This window comes from Antennarius striatus, chromosome 4, assembly GCF_040054535.1.
Source record: "Antennarius striatus isolate MH-2024 chromosome 4, ASM4005453v1, whole genome shotgun sequence".
NCBI classification, from domain to species: domain Eukaryota; kingdom Metazoa; phylum Chordata; class Actinopteri; order Lophiiformes; family Antennariidae; genus Antennarius; species Antennarius striatus.
Genome location: NC_090779.1, coordinates 25,814,703 through 25,833,929, shown reverse-complemented (window position 1 = coordinate 25,833,929; position 19,227 = coordinate 25,814,703). Strand labels below are relative to the sequence as shown.

Below are 19,227 nucleotides of genomic sequence, written 5' to 3'. Positions count from 1 at the left end.
GCCACACAACACGCAACACACGTGAGCTGATGTGGGTCTCAGACCTGAAGTTCTGTGGGTGCGGCAGGAAATCCCTGTGGGGGGGCAGGGGCGTCATTGTTCCCCCTGGAAACTCCTGGACAAAGGTCTGCTGATGAAATGAGTCACGCCTGTCCAGGGAACACACGCTTCAATGGAGGGACGTCCTGGAACGTCCTGGAACGTCCTGGAATGTGGCTCTGGTCACCTGCTTTGAATCCACCTGCAGGAAGGAGCAGCTGAGCTTCTATTGGTCAGTTCAGGTCCAGGATCTTCATCCTGCAGTGGATCCAGAAGGTTTGTTAGGTCAGAGGACAGGAAGTGACCTCTGACCCCTTCAGAGGACAAGCTATCTGATGGGGTCTAACTGGGTTTAACTGGGTCTAACCAGGTCTAACTGGGTCTAACTGGGTCTAGCTGGGTCTAACCAGGTCTAACTGGGTCTAACTAGGTCTAACTGGGTCTAACCAGGTCTAACTGGGTCTAACTGGGTCTAGCTGGGTCTAACCAGGTCTAACTGGGTCTAACTGGGTCTAGCTGGGTCTAACCAGGTCTAACTGGGTCTAACTAGGTCTAACTGGGTCTAACCAGGTCTAACTGGGTCTAACTGGGTCTAGCTGGGTCTAACCAGGTCTAACTGGGTCTAACCAGGTCTAACTGGGTCTAACTGGGTCTAGCTGGGTCTAACCAGGTCTAACTGGGTCTAACCAGGTCTAACTGGGTCTAACCAGGTCTAGCTGGGTTTAACCGGGTCTAACTGGGTTTAACCGGGTCTAACCGGGTCTAACTGGGTCTAACTGGGTCTAACTGGGTCTAACTGGGTCTGAGCTCACAGATGCTCCACTGGTTCTTCCATCTCCCAGTGACCTCTTCATGACCTTCTGTTAACCGGTCCAGACTCAGGACCAGCCCGTCTGGGACGTGAACTCAGCCTGGAGGCGTCTTTAGACCCACGTCACGTCCCACCTGTGGATCACCTGTGGAGACGGACACACACACTCACACAGTGTGTTCATGCAGGAGTGTGTGTTGTTGTGTTGGTGTGTTTTCTGTCTCTCTTCTCGTGGTTCCATCCGGACCCTGGTGGTTATTCAAATGAGGTTGTCGCTGTGGGCGGGGCTACAATCATCCTACCAGCTGGACTCCGGCCTACCGCAGGCCGACGCTGAGCCTCACACACAAATCAGATGCAAACTGGGGGCGAGCCACTCAGGTGATCCTCAGGTGATCCTCAGGTGTTCCTCAGGTGTTCCTCAGGTGTTCCTCAGGTCTGTTCTTCACCTTCTTTACATGTTTTTCATTCTCCCTCCGTTTGGGGTGTGTGTGTGGGGGGGGGGTTGATTCAGGGTAATGTTCATGATGCTCTTCATCATCTTCATCATCATCACACATGAACGCCTCAGACTGAGGAGAACAACTTCCTGTCTGGTTCTTGATGCAGGATGTAACTTCCGGTTCGGGTCGGCCAATCAGCTCCTGCCTTTCCCCCGCGAGTCTCTCCACTCAAACTTTATTTACTTTTTTGCGTCATTACTTTTGTTTTCCGCTCCTGAACCGCCCGTCCCGCTCGGGGGGGGGGGGGGGGGGTCGTGTCCCCAGCGCCGCGCCGCGCACCGGACGGGGCGGGGCGGGGCGCATCGCGGCGCGCAGAGCAGCGTGACCCGCCGCTCCGCCGGGACAACATGGGTCTGGAGAAGGAGCGGACCGACACCCCCGTGATGATGGACCCGGACGAGTTCCGGGTTCTCCGTGGAGAACATCCGGTCGAAGGACCGGGGGGGGTCCGCGGCGGCGCAGGACCGCGACCCGAACGGCATGAACGCGCTGCTGAAGGTAGAGCTTGTCGGTTGTTACGGTGATTGATCCGCGCCGTGACGTCATCAATCCGGTGAGACGACTTTTGTCGGCGCGTGAATTCCTGGAAGTCGCGGCTGATGGTGTGATTGTGTGACGTCACAGGTGGGCTTCGAGGACGTCATCGCGGAGCCGGTGTCCGCGTCCGCGCGCAGCTTCGACCGGGTGTGGGTCGCGAGCCACGCCGCCTTCGAGCTGCTCCGGTTCGGCCTCTACCGGCTGCTGGCCGGCCGGGGGCGCTGCTGCTGGGGGGGGTTCGCCGTCATCAGCTGCGTCCACGTGTGGTGAACACACACACACACACACACACACACACACACACACACACACACACACACACACACACACACACACACACACACACACACACACACAGGCACCGGGTCTAACACTGAACACACACACCAGACTCTGTGACGTCACTTTGAAGCCTTATAACGTTTACACTTGTGGACCCCCCCCTCTGGCGGACGTAATGACGTCATGCTGTTCTCCCGGTAGCCCTTCGGTCCCGTTATGAACGGAATGAAGCCGAACGGAAGACAGACAGGAATGTTGAACACAGGCTACCCCCCGCGCCCTGCGCCGGATAGCTGGCATTCCTTCGGGGGGGGGGCTGTTTGCTGACCTGAGCAGGTTGGTGTGACCTTTCACCTTTGTGGGGAGGAGTCTTCAAACTAGACCCCCCAGGGGTTCATGGGTAGAGTAGAGAGCGGAGCCTAAATGTTCTGTTTCCATCAACAGTTTTAGTATGACCGGGGGGCGGAGCTGGAGGCTGATGATGTCACAGACAGTGACCGTGATTGGTCGAGAGCAGACTGTTTGCCCATGTGACCTGCAGGTCGTGCACTAACGCCCTCCCGTCTCCCCCAGGCTGCTGACGCCGCTGGTTCGGTCCGTCCTGATGGCGGTCCGGTCGGCCCGGGAGGTGTGGGGGGGCCTGATCGACCAGCTGGTGGTGCCGCTGCACCGCAGCGCGGGGCGGAGCCTGTCCGCCATCGGCGTGAAGATGCTGGAGACCTGATGAAGACGCCTGAAGGACGGGGGGTGAGGGGGGGGCACATGAACTCTTTGTAAAGTCAACCAGGAAGTGATGTCATCAGGTCACCAACAGGCCTGAACGCTGAGAAAACAATGAGGCAAAGCTAACGCTAACGCTAACAGGTGAACCCATTAGACCTCCGCCACACGGACTGATGGGCGGGGCTTGTCTGGGGCTTTACGGACAGCTCATGTGCTCCACCAGTCACCCCTCCGATCTTATTGATTAGCTTGATCTTATTGATTAGCTCGATCTTATTGATTAGCTTGATCTTATTGATTAGCTTGATCTTATTGATTAGCTCGATCTTATTGATTAGCGGCATGTTGCTATTGTTCACGCAATTCTGCTGATTTGCTAAGGATGTAATATTTCTGCTTTTTTATATATTTTATATATTTTAAATGATTCAACTTGATGCTGAGCGAAGTGGGCGGAGTCGGCATAGATGAATATTTAACAGACTTTTTTAAATGCAGCTTTGGTGCTGCCGTGCTGACTAGTGACGGCCTTTAGCTTTAACATGATGCTAAGCTAACGGGCTCCTGAACTAACCAGCTGAGCACCAGCGGGGGGGAGGGTCCTAGTTATTTATGCAGTGACATCACACCTGAGTCGATTCTCTGGTTCATTAGCTGTTAGCCTCCAGGCTAGCCGTTTGTGTTGTGGAGCGTTTCTACAGAGACGTCCCACGTCCACCTCGCTGAGTCAGTGTCCAGGAGTTAGCATCCAGGTGTTAGCATCCAGGTGTTAGCATCCAGGTGTTAGTGTCCAGGTGTTAGCGTTGTGCTAGCACCTGGTTCTTTTTGAAGGTGCCTCCATGATTTTGGAGAGACTGAAGCGTGACGCTGAGGCGTGACGCTGAGGCGTGACGCTGAGGCGTGACGCTGAGGCGTGACGCTGAGGCGTGACGCTGAGGCGTGACGCTGAGGCGTGACGCTGAGGCGTGACGCTGAGGCGTGACGCTGAGGCGTGACGCTGAGGCGTGATCACACCCAGTAGTGAACTAAAGACGGCGGTGGCGTGTGGAATCTGTTGCTGCGGCGCTGAGTGAGGCACTAGAGGCGAGTGTTTCCAACATGAGAGGAACACGCTGCTGGAGGGGGTGAGGGGGACGTGTGGACAGGAAGCAGGTGTGAATCAGGTCCTGTGCAGATTGGCTCGACTTCAGCCTCCGTCAGTCAGGAGCCAAAGGGGCGTGGCTAAAGCTTAACCATAATGAATCGAATGGGCGTGGCTAAAGTTTTATCCATCAGGAATCAAAGGGGCGTGGCTAAAGCCTTTATTCATGGGGTGTAAATAAACTTCAGCTCAGGCCAGAACTCTTCTTCCTGTCATGTGACCCGTGTCACATGACTGATCTCTAGACGCTGATTGGTACAAACTGATCGTGTCCTGAACTCAATAAAGACGTTTCTGCAGACGTGTGGCGTGGTGTTGTTCCATCAGGGGGAGGAGTCTCGCTGCCTCAGAGTCAGTGACACTGGCACTGACTCCTTCACTATGGTTGCTATGGTTACTACAGGTTGCTGTCTGAACAGGTGATTCTGCTCTTCTTGACTCGTCGCTGCTTGTGGATGTTTCTCGTCTCGTTCCTGTCTGCTGTCATCCTGGATTCCTATTGGCTCAGAGTCCCCGGAGTTAAACACACAGTCTGTGATGTCATCAGGTGATGTCACCTGACCCCACCTGACTGGTCGGTTGTGTTTCTGTCACCGGTTCAGAACCATCACCATCATGTGACCACTCAGAGCTGCTCATACGTGTGCTTTACACGGAAAGAGTCTGTTCCCCTGGGTGGGGGGGTAGTGATGATGTCATGGAGGGTCTGACAGCTGTTGGTGCAGCCTGGAGGTTCAGCATCAGTGGAACCTCTGAACCCATGGTCCAGCCTCAACAGAAGAAGTTGCCATTGGTTTAATCCATTAACCTGTGGTTGGTGCTGCAGGGGGGGAGACCTCCTGGGTTTATCAAGTGACCCCCTCCCCCCAACACCACCTTTAAATGGTGTGAAAACAAGTCTTTATGGAGGGACACCCGGTGGGTTTCAGCACCCAGACGCAGCCAACAAGTCCTCCAATCACATCCCGTGGATGAAAACAGTTGAGTGCCAGCTGGGGCGGGGGGGGGGGGAGTCACATCAGAGGTGAGTGTCAAGAAACCGAACCAGCCCATAAAACCAGCACCAGCCCGGGTGTTAATCCAGAGGAGTCAATATTAGTTTAATCTGCGTGATGTGGGCCAGGATTCCTCTGGTGGAATAAATAAAAACATGTTGATGTGTTTTAACCCCCCACCCCCACCCCACCCCACCGGGCTCAGGTCGGTAAACAGCCACACCTTGCCGCTCCCCGTTAACGCGCACACTCCAGTGAACAAAACACTCGTTATTCTCTGATTCCCCCACAGATAAATTCATTCCACTCCAGTTCTGACACGTCTCTGGTGGGAGATGACGTCACATTCCCTCCTGCCGAGCGGTTTCCACGGTGACCCCCCCCGTCTCGGTCTCACAGGTGACGGCCAGACGCGCTGTGGGCTCCGAGGGAACACCGGAGGTTTCCCTCACGGCACCGGCATTAAATTCCAGTCACGTTCACGGGAGGGGCCGGGATTATCTCTCCACGGTGGCCCCTGAGTGCCCGGCTGCCTCCACGCCCCCCACACGCCTCCTTAGATTCTAATTCAGTCTGTTTCACCGCGTCAATCCGTTCTAACGTGAGGACAGCATGACAGGAGGACTGAGGGACGGGGACGCGCCAGAGGTACGGTCCCGTTTCAGCCCCGGTCCCGTTTCAGCCCCGGTCCCGTTTCAGCCCCGGTCCCGTTTCAGCCCCGGTCCGATCGTGACGCGTCAGCTTCAGGAGATCTGAATGTTTTCCACTTCCGGAGCCTCTCAATGCTCAATGCGCTCCTTTTCTGCGGCACTCACCTCCTGCAGACGCGGGGGGGTGGGGGGTGAGGGACCATTGAATGTCCGTTCGCACACCGCTGAGAGGTTCCACCGGTCGAAACTTCTCTGAAACGCGCACCGGAGCGTTTATTTACTCGCCATGTTGGTGATGTTTCCGTGCGTAATTACGCAAAAACCCCCAGAAGATCGACATCAGTCTGAGTCAGGAGGTCTCAGTCTGACACCCGGGACTGGATTTAATGCCAAATAATCCGTTTTGTGAGTAGAGATCGAAAAGTGTCCGGAGGGCAGAGGAGGACTACCGGAACCGGGGGGAGGGGGGTTTACGCACAGCTTTAAGTCTTGGGACAGAAATGGAACGTTTTACGCGCCCTGATGGATCAGACCACAGATAGACCGAAAGCTGCAGTTTGGCCCAAAATAACCTCTTCGTGTGTGGAACCAGCCTGACGAGAGAACGGGTTCATGTCTGGAATGTGCGCCTTCACGCGTTTTAACGAGCGTCGCCCTGCCGTTAAATCCGGTGCGCGTCATGTGAGGGTGTGTGTGTGTGTGTGTGTGTGTGTGTGTGTGTGTGTGTGTGTGTGTGTGTGTGTGTGTGTGTGTGTGTGTGTGTGTGTGTGTGTGTGTGTGTGTGTGTGTGTGTGTGTGTGTGTGTGTGTGTTCCGTCCGGGCGGTGAGGACCCCTTGCGGCTGGATGGAGGGGTGTGGTGCTTGACTCGCTGCTGGTTTAGACCCATCCCTGTGTGTGTGGGGCAGGCTGGTAGCTCTAGTCTCAGCTCGCAGCGCGCTGCGCACACACACTCCACACACACACTCCACACACACTCCTCCTGACGCTCTGCTCTGCCTCCGGTCCCGACAGGAGTTCCTGCATTCTCCGTTCATCAGGAAACAGGGGAACATTTACAAACCGAACAACAAGGACATGGAGACCGACAGCCTGAACGAGAAGGCGCTGGAGGACGTCCTCACCAAGGAGATCGACCTGGTCAACCGGGACCCGAAGCGCATCAACGACGACGTGGTGAAGGTGAGTCCGACCCGAGGTCCGCTTCAGCCCGTCCGGGCTACCGGGGGTCGGTTCGGTCCGCGTCGGGCGGTTCCGCAGCGGGTCGGGAGTACCTGTCGGACGGTCTGGACTGACGTCACCTCTACGGTAAACCCACGCGGAGTGCGTCAAACGGTGTCAGAGCGGTGCGTAACGCGCGTCAGGAGCGCACCGCGGCGCCTTTACGCGCCGTGGATCCAGACGTTTCCTGCAGAGACTCCGTGACCCTATTAGGAAAAGATCCGCGTCTGCGGGTCCAACAGGAGCCGAGCGGGCCCCGCGTCAGGGGAACGCTCCCCCCCCCTGCTGTGGGAACACAGAGGCTCCGGTTCGGAGCGGCTCCGGTTCGGACCACACACCGACTGTTTATTTGGTTAGAACCCGCGGAGGGTGAGGCCGCGGAACGAGGAGTGGTGCGCTGCGAGACACCTGACGCGTCCGCTGGTCGCGGGGAGCGCAGCTGCGTGACACCCCCCCCCCTCCAGAGGGTAGCGTGTCAAACGGTTCACTGCGTGGGACGGGGGGGGGGGGTCAGCGCTCTGAAGGCCTGGACTCAGTGGAACAGGAGGGAAACACACCAGGAGCTGGTGAGTCTGAGGGGATATCCCTGACCACACCCCGAGCCTCCCCCCTGATGCCCCCCCGCTCACCCCCCCCCTCACCCCTCCCTGCTCCTCCCTAAATGCCTGCAGTGAGCATCAGGGGAGAGAGGAGCCACGTGGTGAAGAACCAGCAGCAGGAAAGATGGGCAGTACTGGTTTAGTAGTAGTAATCGTTATAGTAATAGTAGTAGTAGTAATAGTTATAGTAATAGTAGTAGTAGTAATAGTTATAGTAATAGTAGTAATAGTTATAGTAATAGTTATAGTAATATTAGTAATAGTTATAGTAATAGTAGTAGTAGTAATAGTTATAGTAATAGTAGTAGTAGTAATAGTTATAGTAATAGTAGTAATAGTTATAGTAATAGTAGTAGTAGTAATAGTTATAGTAATAGTAGTAGTAGTAATAGTTATAGTAATAGTAGTAATAGTTATAGTAATAGTAGTAGTAATAGTTATAGTAATAGTAGTAGTAGTAATAGTTATAGTAATAGTAGTAGTAATAGTTATAGTAATAGTAGTAGTAGTAATAGTTATAGTAATAGTAGTAGTAGTAATAGTTATAGTAATAGTGGTAGTAGTAATAGTTATAGTAATATTAGTAATAGTTATAGTAATAGTAGTAGTAGTAATAGTTATAGTAATATTAGTAATAGTTATAGTAATAGTAGTAGTAGTAATAGTTATAGTAATAGTAGTAGTAGTAATAGTTATAGTAATAGTAGTAATAGTTATAGTAATAGTAGTAGTAATAGTTATAGTAATAGTAGTAGTAGTAATAGTTATAGTAATAGTAGTAGTAATAGTTATAGTAATAGTAGTAGTAGTAATAGTTATAGTAATAGTAGTAGTAGTAATAGTCATAGTAATAGTAGTAGTAGTAATAGTTATAGTAATAGTAGTAGTAGTAATAGTTATAGTAATAGTAGTAGTAATAGTTATAGTAATAGTAGTAGTAGTAATAGTTATAGTAATAGTAGTAGTAGTAATAGTTATAGTAATAGTAGTAGTAGTAATAGTCATAGTAATAGTAGTAGTAGTAATAGTTATAGTAATAGTAGTAGTAGTAATATTTATAGTAATAGTAGTAGTAGTAATAGTTATAGTAATAGTAGTAGTAGTAATAGTAATACTAGTAGTAGCAATAGTTATAGTAATAGTAGTAGTAGTAGTTGTTATAGTAATAGTAGTAGTAGTAATAGTTATAGTAATAGTAGTAGTAGTAATAGTCTTAGTAATAGTAGTAGTAGTAATAGTTATAGTAATAGTAGTAGTAGTAGTAATAGTTATAGTAGTAGTAGTAATAGTCATAGTAATAGTAGTAGTAGTAATAGTTATAGTAATAGTAGTAGTAGTAATAGTTATAGTAATAGTAGTAGTAGTAATAGTCATAGTAATAGTAGTAGTAGTTATAGTAGTGGTAGTTATAGTAGTGGTAGTAATAGTTATAGTAGTAGTATTAGTAGTACTGGTAACAGTAGTATTAGTAATAATAATTGTAGTAGTAGTAATAATAGTAGTAGCAGAAATTGTAGTAGTAATAGTCGTAATACTTGTAGTAGTAGTAGATGTAGATGCTCTGCATCCAACCTGTCGCTCTGCATCCAACCTGTCGCTCTGCATCCAACCTATTGCTCTGCATCCAACCTGTTGTTCTGCATCCAACCTGTCGCTCTGCATCCAACCTGTTGCTCTGCATCCGACCTGTTGCTCTGCATCCGACCTGTTGCTCTGCATCCAACCTGTTGCTCTGCATCCAACCTGTTGTTCTGCATCCAACCTGTTGCTCTGCATCTGACCTGTTGCTCTGCATCCGACCTGTTGCTCTGCATCCGACCTGTCGCTCTGCATCCGACCTGTCGCTCTGCATCCAACCTGTCGCTCTGCATCCGACCTGTCGCTCTGCATCCAACCTGTTGCTCTGCATCCAACCTGTTGCTCTGCATCCAACCTGTTGTTCTGCATCTGACCTGTTGCTCTGCATCTGACCTGTTGCTCTGCATCCGACCTGTTGCTCTGCATCCGACCTGTCGCTCTGCATCCGACCTGTCGCTCTGCATCCAACCTGTCGCTCTGCATCCGACCTGTCGCTCTGCATCCAACCTGTCGCTCTGCATCCGACCTGTCGCTCTGCATCCGACCTGTCGCTCTGCATCCAACCTGTTGCTCTGCATCCAACCTGTTGCTCTGCATCCAACCTGTTGCTCTGCATCCAACCGACTGAAACTGAAGCAAAGGACCAAATTTTGATTTCATAAAGTTTCAGATTTTCCCCTGACTCTCTCCTCTCTTGATGACAGACGTCTCTACCGCCTGCTTTCACCCCCCCACTCCTCCCATTCTCCTCCCCCCGTCCCCCCCCCCGCTCTGAGTCAGAATCTCCTTCCAGCGTCAGAATAGAATGCAGTTTAATGACCTCCATAAACCCTCGTGAAGCACACACACACACACACACACACACACACACACACACACACACACACACACACACACACACACACACACACACACACACAGTGTTAAAATGGAACTCTTTATTTCACTGCTGCTTTAACGGTTCCAGATTTTCAGTGAGAACCAGAAGCACATGAAGCTGAACGGCTCCAGTTAAACCGGTTCAGTTCAAACCTTAGAGTGTGTGATGGATCAATGTGATGGATCAATGTGATGGATCAATGTGATGGATCAATGTGATGGATCAATGTGATGGATCAATGTGATGGATCAATGTGATGGATCAGTGTGATGGATCAATGTGATGGATCAGTGTGATGGATCAGTGTGATGGATCCATGTGATGGATCAGTGTGATGGATCAGTGTGATGGATCAGTGTGATGGATCAATGTGATGGATCAGTGTGATGGATCAATGTGATGGATCAGTGTGATGGATCAGTGTGATGGATCAGTGTGATGGATCAGTGTGATGGATCCATGTGATGGATCAGTGTGATGGATCAGTGTGATGGATCAGTGTGATGGATCAATGTGATGGATCAATGTGATGGATCAATGTGATGGATCAGTGTGATGGATCAGTGTGATGGATCAGTGTGATGGATCAGTGTGATGGATCCATGTGATGGATCAGTGTGATGGATCAGTGTGATGGATCAGTGTGATGGATCCATGTGATGGATCAGTGTGATGGATCAGTGTGATGGATCAGTGTGATGGATCAGTGTGATGGATCAATGTGATGGATCAGTGTGATGGATCAGTGTGATGGATCAGTGTGTGTAGGTGACATCAGGGGGGGCGTTCCATTTCTGTTGTCTCCCGAGACGAGAACCGACGTCTTGCTGTGACGTTAACGTCTCATTACCAGTGTTTAACTACTTTAACTAGCAGACAGGTTAACACTGTGCCCCCCCCACCCCCCAACATACTGCCCCCCCCATTGCATCAGGCTGACATCACTGTTCCTGCCGCGAACCATCAGTCAACAGTTTCCTGTCTGCCTCGGTTCCACGCTGTTGACACTCTGGGGTCGTTTGAGGCAAAGGAGAGTGTGTGTGTGTGTGTGTGTGTGTGTGTGTGTCTGTGTCTGTGTGTGTGTGTGTGGGGGGGTGTGGCCCATTTCAAAAAAACACCAGCAGGAAGGGAATCCCTTCCAGCAACCCACCACACACACACACACACACACACACACACACACACACACACACACACACACACACACACACACACAAACACACAAGCATCCCAGTGCATTCTGGGATGTTTTTCCATTTAGAGGTTTGATGGACCCCCCCTCTTTCTTTCAAAGGTCATGCAAATTGTTATAAAGTTTGAATACGGAGGGAAACAAATGCAAACGACCCTTCATACACGCAGAAACTTCCCGGCTGTCGTCCAATCACACGCCTGTCCAGAATCAAACCCTCCACCCGACAGGAGCCCATTAGTGAAGTGGACTCTGACCCCTCCTCCGGGGGGGGGGGCACTTTGTCCATTCAAGCGGCGCTGAGGGCCTGGAGATAGCGCTCTGGAAATAGCACATCGCCTTATTTGCTCAATAATAGCGTTGCCGTGACAACCGGTCACATGCTGACCCCGGGACTCCAGCGTTCAAATCAACCCTGGAGGAACAAGTTCTGGATGTTCTGTTCAGCTGACGTTCACCAGCGGGTTCACCATGGTGTGTGTTCAGCTGGTGATGATGATGATGATGATGATGATGATGGTGTTGGTTCTAGTCCTGCCTCGGAGCAGCCCCGCTGTGGTTCTGGTTGGATCCCTCTGAAGGCCTTCATTTAGTCTCCATTAAGGTTCTGGAAACTGGGTCGGCTTCAGGATTCGTAGCGATGGAAAAATGTGACGCTCTTTGCTGGTTTGTGGTCGGAGTGGCGTTTATATTCTGAGGCAGCAGAGCTCCGGCTCACCGTGAAGGAATCTGATTACAAGCTGCTGCTTTAAGAACAGAACCACGTTGGAGCGACTGAAGGGTTCTGGTCCAAAAGAACACGTCTGGGATCGGAAAAAGATTTAATCTCCTCTCATAATGAAGAGCAGCAGGAGCTCTGGTGGGTTTCATTAAAGACCTCGTGTGTCTCATCAGGACGCTTTACTGCATCACATGAAAGCTGCTGTTAAATCTAATGACAGGTCAAACTTCTGGGGGGGGGGGTTAGCTTGTAATTAGTTTAGTCTATATAAAAATATATAAAAACATTCGCCCTTAATGTCACGTCCTCCTATAAATGGAGCTCCAGAAGCTATAGAAGCTAAGCTAAGCTAAGCTAATGTCCTGTGGGGTCCTGCTTCCGACATGAGAAAACAAATGAGTTCCCAACATGTTTAACTGATCAGATGGAGAGTGTTTGATCCTGGAACTGTAAACATGTAAACATGTAAACATGTAAACATGTAAACATGTAAACATGTAAACATGTAAACATGTACATACATACACATGTTCCTGTCGGATCAAGCTGACTGTTGTATTAAAGTGGCTACGAAACGCATCACTTCCTGTGGAGCGCAGCGTTCCAAATGAAGACATGGCGAGTGTTTACAGCAGCTTCCTGGGAGCACATTAGCCACGCCCCCTGTCACTTCCTGTTTTATTTGTAAACAGTGTACCTGACCCCGCCCACCTGCTCCGTATTGAGTGCCCCTTCACCCCTGACGAGCGTCTCCACATGTTTTCTCCAGATGTTTTCTCCAGATGTTTTCTCCTGATAGAACTGGTCCTGATGTCCTGAGTGTTTGTGTCCCCCCCCCCCCCCAGGTGGACTTTGAGGACGTGATCGCTGAGCCTGCAGGTACCTACAGCTTCGACGGCGTGTGGAAAGCCAGCTTCACCACCTTCACCGTCACCAAGTACTGGTGCTACCGCCTGCTGACGGCGCTGGTGGGGATCCCCCTGGCGCTGGTCTGGGGGGTCTTCTTCGCCATCCTGTCCTTCATCCACATCTGGGCGGTGGTGCCCTGCATCAAGAGCTACCTGATCGAGATCCACTGCGTGGGGCGTGTCTACTCCATCTGCGTGCACACCTTCCTGGACCCGCTGTACGAGGCCATGGGGCGGTGCCTGGGCAACATCCGCATCCGCCTGTCCAAGGAGATGGTGTAGCGGCGAGGGGGAGGGGGAGGGGCCCGGGAGGGGGGTGGGAGGGGCGGAGCTCACAGGTGAACAGAGACTTTCACAAAGGAGCTGGGTTGGAGGTGAGAGGGCGTGGTCACACTGCACCTGACCCCGCCCTCTACGTCAAATGCGTTTCTCTCCGCTGTAGCCAATCGGGTGGGCACAGGAAATCCAAGGTCATAGGTCATTCTCCAGGGATTTGTCCCCCCCCCTTTTTGTGTTATTCCTTACTGTCAGGGTGCAGCCGTCGATCACACCGATCGATTCGGGGGTGTCGCCGTCTCCTGGTGCTTGTTGTGTTTGTTTTGGAGCCGTTATTCAGGGCAGGGGGGTGGGATGTGGTGGAGGGGGGGGGGCAGGGGTGTGTGTGTGTGTGTGTGTGGGGGGGGTGAATTCACAGAGAAAGCCTGAGCTCGGCCAGATGCCATCTGACTCAGCGAAAACCAAACAACGCCACGGGCCGACCGGCCCGGCGACGGGCTCCTCTTCGCCCCCCGTGACCTCCGACCTGCCCCAACACGCCTGCCCCCCCCGACCCACCCTCACCTGGATGTCCAGCAGTCTCACACACTGAACCTGCCCTCATTCCTGCATGCACCCGCCAAAGCCTCGCCAGCAGCTTGCCACCACGCACGCCAAAGCCACGCCCCCTCTGCCACGCCCCCACCGCCACGCCCGCCTCATCGCCTCACGCTGTGCGTTAGCGCCCACCTTCATCACCTCGTTATTACCCCTGTCATCATTGTTTGCATTTAGACACCATCATTAACATGGGGGGGGGGTCACCTCACCTGTATGTGCTGTGGGGGGGGGGGGGGGGGGCACAGCCATCGTCCGGTGCAGTAAGTGTCATCGTCCGTCGGGTAAGTGTTGTTGGGGCGGGGCAGGTGGACGTCTTCCTGTTTGCTGTGCTTGAGCGCCCTCTTACCCCGGGGGTGGGGGGTGGGGGGTACTAACGCGGGGTTAATGCACTGGAGCTGGACAATGTGAGGCATTTGTTTTCTCCTCTGTTCATCAGTTTTGGCCCCCCCCCCCTTTCTTCCTCTGCCATTTGCCCCCGTTAGCTCGTTCTGCTGCCCCACTTCTCCACTGTGGACACGATGCTGGAAAGCTGATACCCCCCCTCCCCAAAGATTGTTGGGTGGGGCTTCTGCGATGGGGTGGGAGGGTGTTGCTTCGACTCGGTCACCTTTAGTTTACCTGCTGTGTTCAGCCAGGGGGGGGTCACACCTGAGCACCTGTTCTCTGGACGGGGGGGTCCTGAGCCTCTAACGGTGATGTTTTTATAGGACATATTTTCCTCCTGCTTCTGTACGACGTCACGCTGAGCACATTAAAGTTAATATAATCCCGTGTGGCGTGTGGTCATTGCGTGTAACACGTGATCCTCGTGAACAGAAGCCGTTTGTTCCTCCTGTGATGTTGAATCAGAGCAGATCTGATGGTCGGGTGATCCGGGGCCACGCCCGCCTGTGGCCCCCATTCATCTGCACAGGAAGTCCCGCCCCCTAAAGCAGAGGAAAGAATAACGCTCCTATCTGGGCCCGTCAGAGCCCCCCCCCGTGCCCGTCCTGCTGGCACGGCGTCGCCATGGTTACCAAACAAACAGAAGGGTGGGGCGGCTCTGGACTCTCTGGTGGCCAAAAGTATTCGGACAAATGAACGTGAAGGTTGTGTTTCCTTAAATGTGTTTGTTGATGCTGAACTTTCACCTTTCCTTCAAAATAAAACACGTTTATAGTTTTATTAGTTATAAAATACTGACGTTAAAAAAGAGACGTCAGGATTTAACCTGAGGAGCGCTTGGAGTCTACACCCAGAGGGAGACACGTCTGACAGGACAGGAAAACACAGTCACGCTGAAACACACACACACACACACACACACACACACACACACACACACACACACACACACACACACACACACACACACACACACACACAACTCACAGGGAAATTTCCATTCCGTTGCAGTGCTGTGGCAAAGACAGCTGTGATAGGTCCTCACAGACGACATCATCATCATCATCATCATCATCATCATCATCATCATCATCATCATCATCACCATCATACTGATGAGGTCATGGCGGTGACCTGATGGTGAGAGGTTAGTGCTAGCCATTAGATCAGAGCTTCTCTGGGTGATGTCACCTGTCTGAGGGCATCTGAATCCTGGCCCCCACCCTGAATATAATCCTAACCCCCCCCCCCCCTCCCGTTGGCAGGGCTTCCCTCCAGGCCTCAGGCCTCCATTGCCCCCACCCCCAGCTGTTCCTCTGCTGAAACACTGCACACCACCAGTGCTTCACCTGTCCCAATTTCACACTGAAACACATTCAGCTCTTTTGAACGAGACGACAGCTCCCTCTAGTGACGAAAGGCGGAAGTGCACATGAGCTCCGGTGACAGGATCAAACATGCTTTCAATACTTAAAACAGTAAAAATGTGTAGCAGCCGTTCCTCTGCTGGCTCCAGGATGACATCACGTTTACCTGAGACCGGACATGGATGCTGGATGATTGGTCCTCCAGATCATGGGGGCAGGGTCCTGCAAATGCAGGAAGAACATGCAGACATGAGAACATGAAGACAGGAGGAGAACATGAAGACAGGAGGAGAACATGAGGACAGGAGGAGAACATGACGACAGGAGGAGAACATGAAGACAGGAGGAGAACATGACGACAGGAGGAGAACATGAAGACAGGAGGAGAACATGAAGACAGGAGGAGAACATGAGGACAGGAGAACATGCTGATGCAGGTAGAACATGCAGACATGATGAGAGCTTCACCTTCAGAACAGAACCATGCACTGATCCACCACACCTCCTGAACACGCCCTGATCCGTGTGCTGACTCCAATCTAAATCGTAGAACAAATAGTGAAATCAACCGACATTGTTAACGTATAATCCCACATATAATCCCATAATCCCTCATCCTGTTTCCACTATAATCTCTGCTGACGGCATCCTGACAGGTCTGGAGGGAACCAGATGTTCTGTGGAGATCTCTGCTCCTGAAGTGTGTTTGTTCACGATGGTGGTGAGTGCTGGTCACCACACCGGCGTGTTCTCTGTGTTAGCGTGACGGTGGGTTTGTGTTCCACACGTGTCCCGTGTGCTGCTGCACGTCTTCCTGTTTCAATCAGCTCCATCAGCACGGATCATTAGACCGCTTCCATTTCTTGTGCTTCATCTAAGTGTGTTTTCACTGTTTTCACTGTTGGACAAAAACACTCCGTTGTGTTTTAGAGGCGCCGGTTTTTAAAGCTGGGGGGGTTTATTTCAGGCATGAGGGGGACCTCTGTCGTCATGATGTCACCCCCCTGATCTCACTGGATGATCTCTGCTGCTCACCAGGGGACTGTTGTCATGGCAACGGAGTAGAGTGTCCTGTGGGCGGTACCAGTAGAGCGACGTGTGGGCGGTACCAGTAGAGCGACGTGTGGGCGGTACCAGTAGAGCGTCGTGTGGGCGGTACCAGTAGAGCATCGTGTGGGCGGTACCAGTAGAGTGTCATGTGGGCGGTACCAGTAGAGAGTCATGTGGGCGGTACCAGTAGAGTGTCCTGTGGGCGGTACCAGTAGAGTGTCATGTGGGCGGTACCAGTAGAGTGTCCTGTGGGCGGTACCAGTAGAGTGTCATGTGGGCGGTACCAGTAGAGTGTCCTGTGGGCGGTACCAGTAGAGCGTCGTGTGGGCGGTACCAGTAGAGCATCGTGTGGGCGGTACCAGTAGAGAGTAATGTGGGCGGTACCAGTAGAGAGTAATGTGGGCGGTACCAGTAGAGTGTCATGTGGGCGGTACCAGTAGAGAGTAATGTGGGCGGTACCAGTAGAGTGTCCTGTGGGCGGTACCAGTAGAGTGTCATGTGGGCAGTACCAGTAGAGTGTCCTGTGGGCGGTACCAGTAGAGTGTCATGTGGGAGGTACCAGTAGAGTGTCCTGTGGGCGGTACCAGTAGAGTGTAATGTGGGCGGTACCAGTAGAGCGTCGTGTGGGCGGTACCAGTAGAGCGTCGTGTGGGCGGTACCAGTAGAGAGTAATGTGGGCGGTACCAGTAGAGCGTCGTGTGGGCGGTACCAGTAGAGCGTCGTGTGGGCGGTACCAGTAGAGTGTCATGTGGGCGGTACCAGTAGAATGTCATGTGGGCGGTACCAGTAGAGTGTCATGTGGGCGGTACCAGTAGAATGTCATGTGGGCGGTACCAGTAGAGCGTCGTGTGGGCGGTACCAGTAGAGTGTAATGTGGGCGGTACCAGTAGAGCGTCGTGTGGGCGGTACCAGTAGAGCGTCGTGTGGGCGGTACCAGTAGAGTGTCCTGTGGGCGGTACCAGTAGAGCGTCGTGTGGGCGGTACCAGTAGAGTGTCATGTGGGCGGTACCAGTAGAGTGTCCTGTGGGCGGTACCAGTAGAGTGTCCTGTGGGCGGTACCAGTAGAGTGTCCTGTGGGCGGTACCAGTAGAGAGTAATGTGGGCGGTACCAGTAAAGAGTAATGTGGGCGGTACCAGTAGAGAGTAATGTGGGCGGTACCAGTAGAGAGTAATATGGGCGGTACCAGTAGAGAGTAATGTGGGCGGTACCAGTAGAGAGTAATGTGGGCGGTACCAGTAGAGAGTAATGTGGCCGGTACCAGTAAAGAGTAATGTGGGCGGTACCAGTAGAGAGTAATGTGGGCGGTACCAGTAGAGAGTAATGTGGCCGGTACCAGTAAAGAGTAATGTGGGCGGTACCAGTAGAGAGCTGGTTCTTGGGTCCAGTCGACTCCGTCGGGTCTTCGGCGTCTCTCAGCTCTTGATTCTACTAAACACTTGAAGACGAGACGGCGCGGCGAGAACAGAATCAACAGGAACGAGGAGAGGGAGGAGCTCAGTGATGAAGGTCAAAGGTCAGAGACTTCATCCTGCTAAAGTGACATCACACAGAGGGGGGGTTCTATTTATAGCGAATCTGTGGACTTCGTCTTCATCAGGGGACCTTCTGAACGCTTCAGCAGCTCGTCTTCATCGCTGGAGGCTGACGGCCGTCGGACAAACGGGACCGTCTGAGGAGCGTCCGCTTCCGACGCCGTCAGAACAGATGGGCCGATACCGACGCCGTCAGAACAGATGGGCCGATACCGACGCCGCGGCGCCGCCCTGCTGACGGCGTGCGGGTCTGCGGGTCGCTGATTCCATTTCCTGTCATGGACCAGATTATAATCTTTTGATTTCCCTTCCAGAGGACGGTTTTTATTGGTGGTGGGAGATGGAGGCTCTGATGCCCCACCCACCAATACCAGCAGGAGACACGCCCACCACGCCAACAATGATGTCACGTGACCCTCATCATCCAGAACGCACGTCTGTCAGTCAAACCAGAGGGTGGTGACATCACTCAGAGGTCGTCCCTCAGGGGTCGTCATGGGAACCATCGGGTGGAGTCTGCAGCGTTAACACCGAAATAAATCTCCAAACCTGCGTCTCTGGGGGGGTTGTGTTCTGATCCTGACAGTCTGTCAGCAGACAACTCCCAGCCAATCACGGCAGCCCTTCGGCGGTGCTGTTACCTGTGGTTCTACCTGTGCTAATTAGTTTCTAGAGCCCTGCCAGCGTGACTCATTCATCATCCCTGACAGGCTCCCGGGTGGGCGGGGCCGGAGAACGCACCATGATTAAAGACGCCTGAATGGTTCAAACCGTAGCAGCGACCCCCCCAACAGGTTCAGGGGACCTTCACCGCAGGCTGTGGAGGAATGTAACTGTCAGTCAGGCTTCAAAAGGAGAACTAATGAGAAGCTGGAGGAAGAAGTTCCTGTTTGTGTCGTGCTAATGTGAACACGAGTCGCGTGCCACGCCTCGCTAATCAGAGCTCACCGTTTGAAAAACAACAGCGAAAGGTCACGAACCTGCCCCTGAAGGTCAGGTTCTCTAACGGGTGTCTCTCCAGGTCAAACGGGTGTTTCTGGCTGGGGTTCAGGGTTTCATCCATCCCACCAGGAGCGCCGGCGGCGTCGCTAACGTCTGCCTGGAGACGGGCGGAAAGCAGAGCGACGTGTTTCACAGCTGAGTCTCCTCCACCAGATGAACACGGGTCATGAAGTTCACAGCGTCTGAAACATCTGAAACAACCCTGGACCTCCAGCAGCTCTGGTGATGGAGGGGGAG

General features: G+C 52.5%; 2 protein-coding genes across 2 annotated transcripts; both read left to right on the top strand.

Annotated features, from left to right (window-relative positions):
- The first annotated feature begins 627 nt into the window (after positions 1–627).
- On the top strand, positions 628–4,337 carry cav2 (caveolin 2). The gene is given in 4 exon segments (XM_068312466.1): positions 628–1,757; positions 1,759–1,851; positions 1,978–2,156; positions 2,746–4,337. Coding segments are annotated over 4 exon segments (480 nt in total). The 5' UTR covers positions 628–1,700; the 3' UTR covers positions 2,897–4,337.
- Positions 4,338–5,485: 1,148 nt separating this feature from the next.
- On the top strand, positions 5,486–14,425 carry cav1 (caveolin 1). Its single transcript, XM_068312465.1, has 3 exons — positions 5,486–5,679; positions 6,694–6,861; positions 12,716–14,425. Exons 1-3 carry the CDS (start codon positions 5,644–5,646, stop codon positions 13,058–13,060), a joined length of 549 nt encoding a protein of 182 aa, XP_068168566.1. The 5' UTR covers positions 5,486–5,643; the 3' UTR covers positions 13,061–14,425.
- Positions 14,426–19,227: the final 4,802 nt, after the last annotated feature.

Coding starts and splice junctions, on each gene's coding strand:
- cav1 (XM_068312465.1), top strand. CDS start 5,644: ATGACAGGAGGACTGAGGGACGGGGACGCGCCAGAG. Junction 5,680..6,693: donor GGGACGGGGACGCGCCAGAG/GTACGGTCCCGT, acceptor CGGTCCCGACAG/GAGTTCCTGCATTCTCCGTT. Junction 6,862..12,715: donor TCAACGACGACGTGGTGAAG/GTGAGTCCGACC, acceptor CCCCCCCCCCAG/GTGGACTTTGAGGACGTGAT.